General features: G+C 39.0%; 1 protein-coding gene across 6 annotated transcripts in view; it reads left to right on the forward strand.

Annotated features, from left to right (window-relative positions):
- The window catches only part of CADPS2 (calcium dependent secretion activator 2), a 449,680-nt gene that overhangs the window by 348,452 nt on the left and 88,303 nt on the right, over window positions 1-12,925 (forward strand). For 5 of the 6 annotated variants that reach the window (XM_074367152.1, XM_074367154.1, XM_074367149.1 and 2 more), the window contains exon 17: window positions 1,620-1,640. The exons of the other annotated variant lie outside the window; for it this stretch is intronic. In XM_074367152.1, coding sequence (XP_074223253.1) covers window positions 1,620-1,640 — 21 coding nt within the window. The remainder of the gene's footprint in view (window positions 1-1,619; window positions 1,641-12,925) is intronic. 6 annotated transcript variants of the gene reach the window in all.

Consider the following 12,925-nt stretch of genomic DNA (forward strand, 5'->3'; position numbering starts at 1 on the left):
GAATTTCCTGCAACTTTTAATTGCTTGCAATATATTGATGCATTTGAAAGATTAGATCTCTTGAGAGGACTGTGCATTTTTTTCTCTTTCTTTGGGTTTTATTCATTAAGGATAATTATTCATCTGATTCATTAAAGTTTAAAATGTTTAGAAATACATAGATTGAAATTTGTGACAGTCACAATCTCAGCTTTCATTGAACAATCCTTTGACTGATACAATTAAAAGTAATAGAAACGACCTCAGATTCTTTAATCATCATAAAAGTAGCTTGTGTAATACATATACCATTGCCTTAGGGAGGAAAAAGCTTACCTTGTTTAATACTTACCTCTAAAAATAAAAAATAAATCATCCACTGGAAAAAATTTTAGTAACTTTTTACCTAAAATTGCATTTAATGAATTGCAAATTTATTAATTAGACGATATTATTACAGTTTCATCAAAATTGGGACAATGAAAAAGATGATTATAAATTGGCCATGTTATATCCTTTTTTTCTTTCCAAATCTGATCAAGCTTTCTAACAAGCACGTGATAACCAACCTCCTGAGTGATTAACAAAAAAGCCATCCCATCACTATAGCAACCAATATTATATCACAAGAGTAACAACATGAAACCTCCTTAGTTACCAGTTTAACATCATTAATTATGATATCATGTTGTGTTAAAGCAAAAGCACTGAATATTAGATCATTTAGGAGAAGTGGAAGATAAACAGATTGGTTTTCACATTTTGAATACTCATTCAAACAATTTTCATATTTTGGGAATATTGGGTGTTGTGAGCATGGATTGCAAGATCTGATATTAAAAATAGACATTTTAAAACCTTTCAACTCTGGCAAAGAGAAAAAAGTTATGGACAATCTGAGTAAACACAATATTATTTTATCCAAATATTATGGACTGTATCTAAAAAAAAACTATGAGAATCCTTTTGTTCTTAACTATTTCAGTTAATATTTTTGACCGTTACCTTATCCAGCAATACTGAAAAGATATGCAGTGTAGCTTTTGTTTCATCTCTGTATTTATTTTCTAGTCATAGAATCCATTTTAATACAGACATGTGAAGAACTTTCTTTTATTTGTACATAGCCGTGGGCTTTTTTCATTGATCAGAGCTACATGCTAACAATGGTGATCAGAAAGGAATGGTTTTTCTTCTCAATCACACATAAAAACAACTCTGTGGTAGAGGAAAGCCTAAAATAGTACCCACTGGAGAGTGAGCAGGGAACTCTCCCACCTCTTCCCTTCTGGAGTCACCCCTCTCTTACCTTGGGTCCAGCGTGAGAATATTCTAGAAAAAGGATTCTAGACCTCTAGTCGGGTAGGACTGCTGAGCAGTCTCCATTCAAAAAAAAAAAAATGCATGCTTATGAGAATGACTTTTAGGCTTTTCATTTTCTCCCTTCTCCTTTTTTTTTGTATCTTAAAAAATAAAAAGCTTTATTTTATGCTCAGGGTCAGATCAAGAGCAAAGTCAACTTTAACTTAGAAATAGAAAGTGGACTCCTTTTCTTTGCTTGGTTGGTCCTTTTCCTTATGTGAGTAAGCAACCTGGGTAGAGTTTGCTTTTCTCCTAAATTCTCTTCTCTTATGTTTTAGGCCTAGCAGAAAAGGAAACAGGTAACTAATGTTTGTGCATGCACACGTGCCGTGATTTCTAATGTGGTGGTGTTGTGTTTTGATATTGATGAATGGCTCTTTCCTTTTCAGGGCTCCTACTAAATCACTTTGACTAAGATACTGAAAAGACTTTGATTTTATCAGAACTATTGCTAATGGTTTGTAGGGAAAATATAAGCCATTTATCTCTGCAAAAGTTCAGCAGTATTTTTGATACAAATTCAAAGCAAAACACCTGAGGCTGTATTAATGTTATACGCTAGGTTTTAAGCATGTTCACTAATCTTATTCGGAAGCTTCGCCAATATTTGAAGGACTCTTACAACTAGAAAAGAGGACCATCCTTCTGTGATCACTCCTGAAAAACAACATGAGAGTAAAAAAGCGTAAATGCTGTTAAATAAAAAGTAAGCAGCTCTTAACTTTGAAAGTTGTTAATCGTAGGAGTGAGCAGAGGTTATGAAATTCTATTCTCAAGAAAATTCTGGGAAAGAGTCTTCTCTGGGTCTCTGAATTTTTAAAGATTTTGTTATTTTTGTGTGCATGCTTGCCACTTTTCACAGTTGTAATTAATTTAATTCCTTGTGCCATTATCTGTTTGTCCTGTCCATCTCCTCTTCAGCCTCTTGCAGGCAGGGTCTCTACTGAACTTGTTGACTGTTGTATTACCAGCACCCAGCACTGTGCCCATGATGCAAAGTAGGTCCTCAGTACTTGGAAAGAGACAAGAGATCCATTAGTTAGTTCCATCTGAAAACAATGGTGCAATAGACACATGATGAACTTTTTTAGTCCTAGTTTTCCCATCTTAGTTAAATTTTGCATGCAGTGTTATAGACCAGTTTGCTTCGGTTGTTTTTAACTGAAGTTTTCCATTAAGGGTGCTATATCTAGTTTTTCCTACCTTCAATTCTTTTCCAGTATTTGACCCCAGAAAGTGTCAGGAACAAAACACTCAGAGCCAGGGAAAGGGGAAAGAACACACCGACAATGGTCGCTGAAGTGCTCTTTAGAAAAAATGAATTAGAAAAAACGATGAGACAACCATGCCCGCTTAGGACAGCCCGTTGTGGGAGCAGCAGTCCCACACTCTTTAACAAACTTTTTCAAAACCTCTCACAGCATTTTATCCCCGACGTTTCTGCTGTGAAAGTCGTTTTTATATAGTTTGCAGACAAGAAGTCCAGGGTTGTTAGTGGTTTTCCCACTTGCCACAAGGTAAATAAATCGGCCAGCTGGGACTGGAGTCAGGTGTCCTGATCCCCAGCTTACAGAGGATATGCCCCTCCCCCTGTGAAATAGGAAGGGGCCACCGGTGCGCCTCCATGAGGACGGAGGGGAGGCAGTTGCCCTGTTCCTGTTGAAGAGATGCAGGGAAAGGCAAGTTTCTGTACCCTATGGACTTCACTTCCACCAGATGAAAATCTTCCCTTCACTTGTATTTAATATCCATACCATTGCTCAGCTGTCCAGGCTGGAGAGTCTGGGAAAAAGACTTTTTAAAAATTGAATGCTTGCATAGAAAAGGGGTAGGGGAATGAGTAGAGACTCAGTAACTTAAGTGAGGTGAAAAAAAAGCTACTCTCAGTTGAAGACTGTTCTGAAGTAACAGGAGACAGGTTTTTAAGAAATGGAGTGTATTCCTTCAGTTGCATTTGATTGCAAGTTAACAGGGTTACCTAGTAAATGTTCTTGGAGGTGCTTTTAAAAGTGAGTAAAAATCAGACTATCAATTGCATGTGTAAGAGCTTAAATGCTTGATAAGGCTTTGAAACAGTACTCTCTTGCGCATTGTAATCGTTGTTGTCCTCAGTGAGTTTGTACCATGTAGGGAAGAGTCAAATTCTGCCCAAGATTTGTCATAATTTTGTCGTCTTTTGACGTGACTATTGCCCCAGCGGTTTTTCATTTCCACGACTTCAGTAGTTCCTTAAGCAGCTCTTCAAAATAGGTATCTTACAGAAGAGATAACTGAGACTTCAGAAAAAATTAGTAACTTGCACAAGGTTGCGCTGCTACTATTAAAACTCAACAGACCTGAGATTTGCACCTGTGCTCAACAGACACCGGAGCCCTCGTCATGCTCTTCCCGCTGGCTGCCCCACCTCCAGGTCTGTCTGATTCAAAGTAATGGCATTTTTTGATGCACAGCTCACCCACATCACAAAAGCCAAGGGTTAATATTTGTAGAGTCACTTTTTCCAAAAATAATGGTATTTATTTAATTGTAAGTGCAAACACTTTGATGCCAGGCAGTAGTCTAAGCACTTTACATGTGGTGCTTGTAAAAGTACAGTAGTAGTATTTACAAGAAATACTACCATTATTATTCCTTTCTTAGGAAGCTGGAGCAGAGAGGTTATTATCTACCAGTCGGTCCCTGGTCACATAGAGCTAGTAAGTGGGAAATTAGAACCCGCTGTCTACCCATTAAGCTATCTTCTTATTTTCGCATGTCTGCCTTCCTCCCCATTCTAGGCAAGCTTCATAGTTAAGTTTACACTCAGTTAAAATGCACGGACGTTTGAAAAGGAGTCTGGAGCAATGCAGCCCATAGAGATATGATCAAAGCCACATATGTAACTTAAAAAATTTTAGTAGCCGTATCAAAGAGGTAAAAAGAAACAGGTGAAATTAATTTTAAGAATATAGCTTATTGAACCCAACCTATCCAAAATATTATCATTTTAAAATGCATTCAGTATGCACAGTTATCAAGATAGTTTACGTTATTTTTTCCAACAATGTCTTTGAAATCTGATGGGCAACATGCTCTCCCAGCACATCTCCACTAGAAGTAGCCCTGGCTTTCAAGTATTCATCCAGCGCTTGTGGCTGGTGACTGCTGAATTAGATAGCTCAGGTCTCTGGTGAAGGACTAAGAGCTGGACTCCGGAAACTGACCCTTCTTATTTCCTCCCGTGCATCTTAAGTGTCAGGTGTTGGATGTGATTAAAATGTGCAGCACCCTCCCCACCGAATCCAGACTGTCTCTCCCTCTTCTCTGCTTTATTTTTCTCTCTAGCCCTTAAGATTAACGCACAAGATAGTTCTTTCATCTAACTGTCGTTCTAGAACGTTAGCCCCATAAGGGCAGGGCTTGTGTATTTCAAAACTGCTCTATCTCCAGTGCCTGGCGCGTTGTTACTCGGTAGATTCTGTATTGAATAAACGAATGAGGTCATGGCAGAGAGAGTGATCAGGCTGTTTACAGCAGAGGGAACATCTGTAAACTGGCAAGCTGGCTTGCAAAAGGCCACTCAAACCAATTACTGAAATAATTAGCAATAAAGAGCCAAAATTCACCACTTAAAAATACCAAGATTGGAAAAATTAAAGCAGAATTTCATGCCCTTTATCATGGGATGGAGGGGTGAGGAGGCACTAACTCTGGATCATGGAAGCCAGAGGTTAAACGCAGCAAATGCATTAATAATATCTAGTAATCTAACCTGTTTCAGTTGTTTCCGTAATTCAGCGTGATGCTCAGTTTGGCTAGTTCTCTTCCATCCTTGGGATTTCTTCAGATTCTCCACTGGCAGCACAAATTTGCAGAATAAAGGGATCTTACAACTCTGTAATAGATGGAGTAAAACAAGTGACCTCTCTCTAAACAAATGCCTTCTTTCCTTCTTGGGAATTATTTGTATGTGTTTTATGAGAACAGATAGTTCATTTTGAGAACTTGAAATTTCTAGAAAGCAGTTTTTTTCCTCTTTAATTTTAAGAAATGTTTGAGATTTGCGCTGTTGCAAAATCAACTAGTTTTCTTCTTTGTTTTAATTTTATCACTAATTTTTTTATGTAATTATAAGATCATTTTAATTTTATAATCTAGGGTTCCAAATGATAGTGAAGCTTTATTTTTCTAATTGTGTGTGTGTCTGTGTTTTAATCACTTGCCTTGATGCAAATTCCCTGTTACTTTTAAAGAAGAATCAACTTGTTCTTTAATTCAAGGAATTTCTTACAGACAAGAACAGTTATAAAACATCGAATCACAGTCCTTCCCTGCTTTCTCTTGAAAACTACGTTTCATATTGTGACTTACGATCAAAGAAAGGGGAGACCACTCCTTAAAGCTTGCCTTGACCTGAGATCTTTTGAATAAATTTGGTACCTAAGCCTATTGTACTTCTCGAAATGTGGAGGTGCCCTAGACAAAAGGTACCATGGAATGAACAGACAAAGGCTTTGTGCAGTGAGGATCTGTCTGGGCCCTCTGGTTGCCAGGTTCCCAGGTCTAAGCCCCAGTGCTCTCATTTTCAGAGTCTCAGCTGAACGGGATGGAGATGCTTTCCCAGAGGGCCGCGCTGCTTACTTTCTTTGAGAGGAGCAGTCGCACTGTGGCCGGTCCTTACGTCATTAGGATGTGTTTGCCATCTGAGTGGCATTTTAATTTAGCACTTCATTGTCAGAGTGTAGCAATAAATAATAAATAAATGAAATCTGTTCTGCTTAAGGACGGGTGTGTGCGGAAGTGAGTATATAAACGACACTGTTGATGACATACTTTTGTTAATGACTGATTTCTTACTAATGTTTCTAGGATAATGTAACAGTTTTCTCTCACAAAAGATTTTTTGTGTTTCCTTATAAATTTGATTTAAAATTTTTTGAGTATTATATGTTACCATGAATTCTAGTTACTAATATCTAAGTAACAGACCTGAAATTTTGCCTTCCCATGAGCACTGAGAACACTTTGCGGGAGGTACTTTGTATATTAAAAGAAACAGAATCCGCACCTTAAAAATAATAAAATTGAAGAATTAAAGGGTTACTGCCCAGCCTATTTGGACAATGTGGCTTGGACTCTGGGACCCTGGCCTGAAAGTAAAACCTCTGTGTCCATTTCTTCTTCTGATCATTTCACCTGATGACTTAGGGACAAATTGATAGATTCAGTTTCTAGCTCTGAAACAAAGAGAATGGCTTATTGTCTTTTTCTTTAAAATATCTGAGAAAATCCTATGCATCTGTAAAGATTTTTTTGTTTGTAAGGCAGTATGTGTGCATATATAGTAAAAACTCATTGCTTGAACCCTGAGTTAGCATCTGTGATCATCTGGATAGGGATCAAGTTCAAATTTATTTTTGCACTATTTTTGTAAGGAAAAGCTGTGAGTATTTTTCAGATGGTCCATGAACTATCTAAATTATCTAAGATAATTTTTTCTGATAGTCATCAATTACTTTGATTCTGTCACCTAATATGACACAATTGAAATGTTCATTTTAGACTATCTTTATGAGTATGTCCTCATCAATATGTTGAAGATGTCTCCAGCACCTCCTGGCCACACCATTAGCCTTATTCTAAATAATGTATGTGCCCAAAAGTGTTAAGACTATAGTCTCTTTTAAGTACTGTGGAAGTATTACAGATTCACTCTGGCTCTTTCCGCATGTGATCTGGAATGAATGAGGATTTCTGGTGTACTTATTTGCCTCAACTTTTCTCCCCTCAAGTCGCTAGTCACTCAAGACAACAGCCCCACGCGATGTAATTGGTGCTCATGCCGACTTGTCAGCTCCTGACAATGTTGACAGATCCACGCCTATGTATCAAAACCTGTTTGAGGGGCGTAACAGGCAAGAGACGCAGGGATTATTGACTAGAAGAGGCAGATGAGGGCGTTATTTGCTTAAGTCTGGCAGAGCTTTGAAGCTCTGCGTGTACCTTCCATTAGCTTGGGACAGAGGACCAGAGCGGTGCAGTTGCTCCATAGGTCTCTAAACTCAGGTAACTGACCAGATGAGTGACAGGTCAGCTGAAGACCTGAGGGGCACCCCTGTCCACAATGGCAACCTGGTGGCAGGGATTTCAACACTCCTAGGGCCTCTGCCTTCACTAGATACCCACAGCCCCACTAAACAGGGAAGAGGTTCTGTCAACTCCAGACAAAGCATGGAGACATTTAAGGACACTTAGCTCTCTTTCCTCTAAAATTCCTTCTGAGTCTGCATTCCTCGAACATCCTTCCTGATTGATCTTCGTTCAATTCTGAGAAAGCAATAGTATGTGTCAGTCCATTTAACATAACTGCTGGTGGCACCGTCATGCTGCCCTCTGCTTTTGCCCTTCTGCCCCTTGTATTATTGGGGTTAATATTGCCAGCACTGAGTGGTTTGTCATGCCTCTGCTGAGGTCTTCTGTGACCTAAATGAGCAGGGCCTTTCCTTGATCCACAGTCTCTTTGTCGCTAAGTCACCCATCCTGGCTCTCCTTCTTTATTTTGTTGTATTTTGCGTGTGAGTGATGATAGATAAGGACAGTCTCAACCAGAGGCGGACAGAGCTCGTTCCACATAGAAAACATGGAAACTTGATTCATTCTTGAACAGTGTTCTCTTTCCAGATCAGGCTGTCCTGGGAACTGGACCTCAAGTTTAAACGACGCCTAAGTTTAAGGTTGTTTGAGGGCAGTCATTTCCTTTCAATCTCATTAAGTGTACTGTAAGCCCCCGCTCCCAGCTCTATACCTACAACTCGCTTTTTACACCCACCCGTGTCTTCTGTTCTCCATCATCAGGGGATGAGGAATCTTCCTCTTCAAGGCCAACTCACCCACCTGTGATATTGACCCCCAACTCCACTTTACCTCTTTCTGGGCATATTTTACTCCATCATAGATCTCTTCTTTCTCTTCATCTTCTTTCTACATATTTCCCTTCCATTTATAAATATGTGGAGTCTGAACTTATCGTGCTAATAATTCTGTTGGTTTCTCATGTACTTTGAATAGATCTTTCATCACGCATAATTTTTTAACATCACGCATTGATCATTTGAAAATGTTGGTTCAGTGAATCATGGTCTTCTTAATGTTGACAAACATTATGTAGTATCAAAAATACTTGTTATACTCACCCCGTCAGAAAGATCTTAAAGTATTGGGAAGCTGTCAAACTCATGACAGATGTAAGTTTTCTAAAATCCTACTTTTCCTTGAAAGCTCCCGTTTTATCACTGGCAACACATCCTGTCTGTTTCTTTAAAGTGACAGGTTTACTTCAGTTTTCAGAAAATGCCTACCAAATACCCAAGTATGAATAACCATACTTTGTCTGTCAATCATCTTTTCAACTAAAATGGTTCTTTCTGAAAGGAAAAAAAAAGCATTTATCTCAGCCCTGGACTCAGACAATCACACAAACACTTTTCCTTGAGATAGTCATCATACTTCAGAACACAAAAGCCCTTGATACAAATGTCTCATTTTGTCAAAGATGATAGTTTTTTTTCAAATGTATACTCAAGGGTAGAGATTCAATAAAATTAATAATTTTTACTCTTTCATCAAGGACATTCTTATGTAAAACAGACTTTTTTTCTTGAGTGCAAGGCGATAAAGAACACATAACAAGTATAATTTAGCACCATAGCCTTGATTCATGCTGAGGCAACAACAGTTTTACCCATTCTTGCTTTTGCATCATTAGTGTAAATGTCAACAGAATTAAAAAGGCAAAACGTCTTATTAGGAAAGTGCTTTGACCTTGCAGACCCTCAAAAGGTCACGAGGAGCCACAGTGGTCCATGAACCACACTCAGAAGCTCTCCTGCACACCATCAGTCAACTAGCTAGCTAAATAAATAAATATGTACATATGTATACACATAATAAGGTACCTTTCACAGTAACCGCCAAACTATAAGACATCTTGGAGTTAACTTTTCCAAAAGTGTACTAATTTTCCTAGACCTCTATAAAGAAAATTTTGAAATTGAAATCAAGTTTACAGAGAGTACTCTAAATAGATGTAGAGACAGTTCATGCCCTTAAGAGTGATGACTTAATATATAAACTCTCCCCAAATTAATATAAAATTCACTGCAATGGCCATTAGAATTCCAGGGTTAAAAAAAAAAAAAACTTAATAAAGTTACTTCAGAATTTAAATGGAAGAGTAAAGGGTACTGAATAACTCTATCAACGTAAGGAAACCAAACAAAACAAAACAGAGTATAGAGACATGCCTTGTCAGATACTAAGACAAATTCCAAAATCATCACCAAAGCCCACAGTCAGGCAGCTACTCAGAAGAGGAATGTAGAGACAGACCCATGTGTACATGGGAGGCTGATCTGCTTCATCCAGAGCAAAGTGGGACCACAAATCAGTACAGAAGGCTGGGCTATTTCAGAGACGTTAGAAAGAAGGGCTTACTAAGTGGATTAAAATAAACCGACTCCTTCTCTGATAAAAATGTGGTCTCCAGAGAGATTAGAGACCTCAGAGTATTGAAGACAATGTCTATCAATCACTATAAACTTATCATTTCTCTTTACTGTAACTATCCTCCCCTAATATTTTTACCTTTTCACTTTCTCAAGAATTTTCCAAGTTTCCAACTCAAATACCTATTTGAGTTGAAATAAAATTGTTTAAACTTTCTGATAAAACATAGCAAGCTCCATTTTAGCTAGTTCATCTTCTGCATAGACTTGTCAGCCAACCATTTATGCCTGGGGAAAAAATACATCACCCACTCTGAAGGGACACCATGAAAGCTCTATGAATCGTATTGACTCACAAAGAAAGTTTCAAAAGAAGTTTTGTAAAATAATTTGAGGTAAATGCACAAGGTAGTGCGTCCGGAGAACTCAATTGAATCTATCCCAGATTCCCCAGGATTTGGAGAAGTTATATTCTTCCAAAAGTTTCTCTTGGGTGAATATTTGCCTTCTGTCAAAATTCTTAGTGAGAACATAAGCACCTCCTGAGAAAACAAAGCGTTTGTATGGCGTTTCCTCCGGCGTGCTCCTCACCGAGAACTAGTCCCTCGGCTGTGGTCTGTAACGCTCTGAACAGCTCTTGCTAGGATCTTACCTCCTTCTTCTGAAGGTGCATGGAAATCTCATTACAAGTGTTCAACACCTGTTCCCTAAAAGGTCTCAGAAAGGATGTCAGTTTATTCAGCTCATTTGACAGTGTGTCATGTATTTTTTGTGTTTTGTTTTGACTTTTACGTGGAACGTGATTCACAGATAAATGCCGTCTTGAAATAGCAAGCCTTCTCTCTAAAGCAGTTCTGTAGAACGTGTCATTTTCTAAATCCAGGGTTTGAAACTAACTGATTGATGACCTTCTTCATTCCCTAACATATGTCAACAGGTAAACCAGGCGACATTGAGCGATGTGGCTCCTGCAACACCTTGTTAATCTGAGTAGCTTCGATGTATTAAAAAGTGTTTTCAATTGGACAAAACTAGAGTAATGCAAACTGACAGATTTCCCCGCTTTATTTCTCAGCAGAGTCTGTAAGTACTCAGAACCTGGACAGGTGAATATTTGAAATCAGGGAGATTTCGTTACCTGTAGGCCATAGCTAAGTGGCCCTATAGATTTAAGCACTTGATTAAAAGACCTAATCAAAGAATTTGTAATGCCAGATTTTTTTTTTCAAAAGAGAAACCTATGACATATCTCTGAGGCATCAGTGCGTACACACACATGCACAGTGACAGACAGACCCAGGACGTTAAAAGTGCAGGAATACTCAGGATATCACGAAGCACAACGCCACTCTCTACCCTTGGTCTTTGCAAGTGTCCAACTAGGAGACTTTCCCCAAATCTTGGCATCAAATATATTATCACCACTAATGTGGAAGTTGGCTGCCCTATCTTGATTATGTGTCAAAAGGGACAAAGACATACATAGAGGCATCAGGATCTTTTGACTAATTTCCTGGCATCCAGGGCTACAAATCTGCAAATTATAGCCCTCATATTGTGCAGGAAAAGCCGGCTGGTCTAACAAGATAACTCACAAGTCTAGGAATGTGAAGGAGAGGCTGGGCTGGTCTAACAAGATAACTCACAAATCTAAGTATCGGAATACTGATCTGAGTTCTGCTGGACTAACTTGTGAATCTAAGTTAATTAGTGTTGGTTTGCTGTTCATGTTTTTTTGCTAGCCAGCTGGATTTTCAAAGATATATATCTGGCTTTGGAATGTTGTTTTGCTGCCTCCCCGCCTCCACTTTTGTGATAATGATGCTGCTAAAGCTGTTCCATGCCTATTGGCCGAATACCCCAAGCTTGTACTTTACCCTATAAAACCTCATGCGCACGTCTTGGAGGTGCTCAGAGCTTCAGAGCAGAAGCCCCTCTGAGCCCACCAGGGTAATACATCTGAGTACTCCAACCCTCCGAGTGGTGCTTGTTTCTTGGCTGGCCTGTCGTTTCCGTAACAATATTACGGTGGTTGTGTCCGGGAGAGTTCTCCGTCCTCCTTCTTCAGCTTGCTTCCCAGCTGGCAAGTCTCCAGAGTCCCTTCCACCTAACCCACTGCCCATTTCTGAACAAACCATCCTCATTCCCACTGGCTCCATGGATCCTGCATATCTGGTCCCTCATTGTTCACAGGCAGCCTTTCTCCTTGAGGCTGGGGGGAAAAAAGGGTTTAAAGGGCAGGAGAAGGTTGAGAATGGAGGTGTGAAGGTGCCCCCTTTATGCAGGAATGTAACAAATGACCCTGGAGAGGCTGTTTGTTTAGGCAAATGTAATTAGTAGACAAGAAGGAGGAGGCATGAAATTTGGGATGCTGTAAGCTTTAATTATATGATAATTTAGTATTCATATGACAGTTACTCTAATTGAGATTATTCTGATGGCTTTCAATTTCTGACCTGAATTATACTGGAGAGAAATAAATATAATATATATATATAGACATCATATACATATATAGCAATAAAACCAGGGAGGGGACGATTTCTCAGCTTCAGCTGCTGAATGTATACCTGTGTGAGAGAGAGACAGACATAGATATCATGGGTAAAGACCAGTCTTTAGACAAGCCCCTTTCGGACAGCCAGCTGGCAGAATAGCCAGCCGCTGTCTTCAGAGCTAAAGATGCATTATAAGAAAATTTCCTTTTCTTTCAAGATTTTTTTTGTCCTGTGAGATCTTAGATCTTCCTGTTTTGCAAACTTGAGGAGAGCCTGGGTCCCAGGAGTTAAACAGATTAAGTGGAAACTTTAATAAAACTCAAACCCAGGTGTCTGTACTTCCCCATTCTTACAAATCCCATAATTATAAAAGCTCGTGACAAATGTTAAACCAAATAGTATTAAATTGTGTGTGTGTGTCCCAATAATCTTCTCTCTGTAGTTCCATCTCCATCCTGTCTTATTTTAAGATCTTAAGAGAAGACTGTGCCTCCATATTCCTTCTCGAGGAAGTTTCCCAAAGTGTCACTGACATTCTCGTCACACATGTATCTGACTTTTTATGGCCTGTCACTCGCGGGTCACTGCTTGCTGTTGGCTTAT

Source organism: Camelus bactrianus, chromosome 7 (assembly GCF_048773025.1).
Source record: "Camelus bactrianus isolate YW-2024 breed Bactrian camel chromosome 7, ASM4877302v1, whole genome shotgun sequence".
Taxonomy (NCBI): domain Eukaryota; kingdom Metazoa; phylum Chordata; class Mammalia; order Artiodactyla; family Camelidae; genus Camelus; species Camelus bactrianus.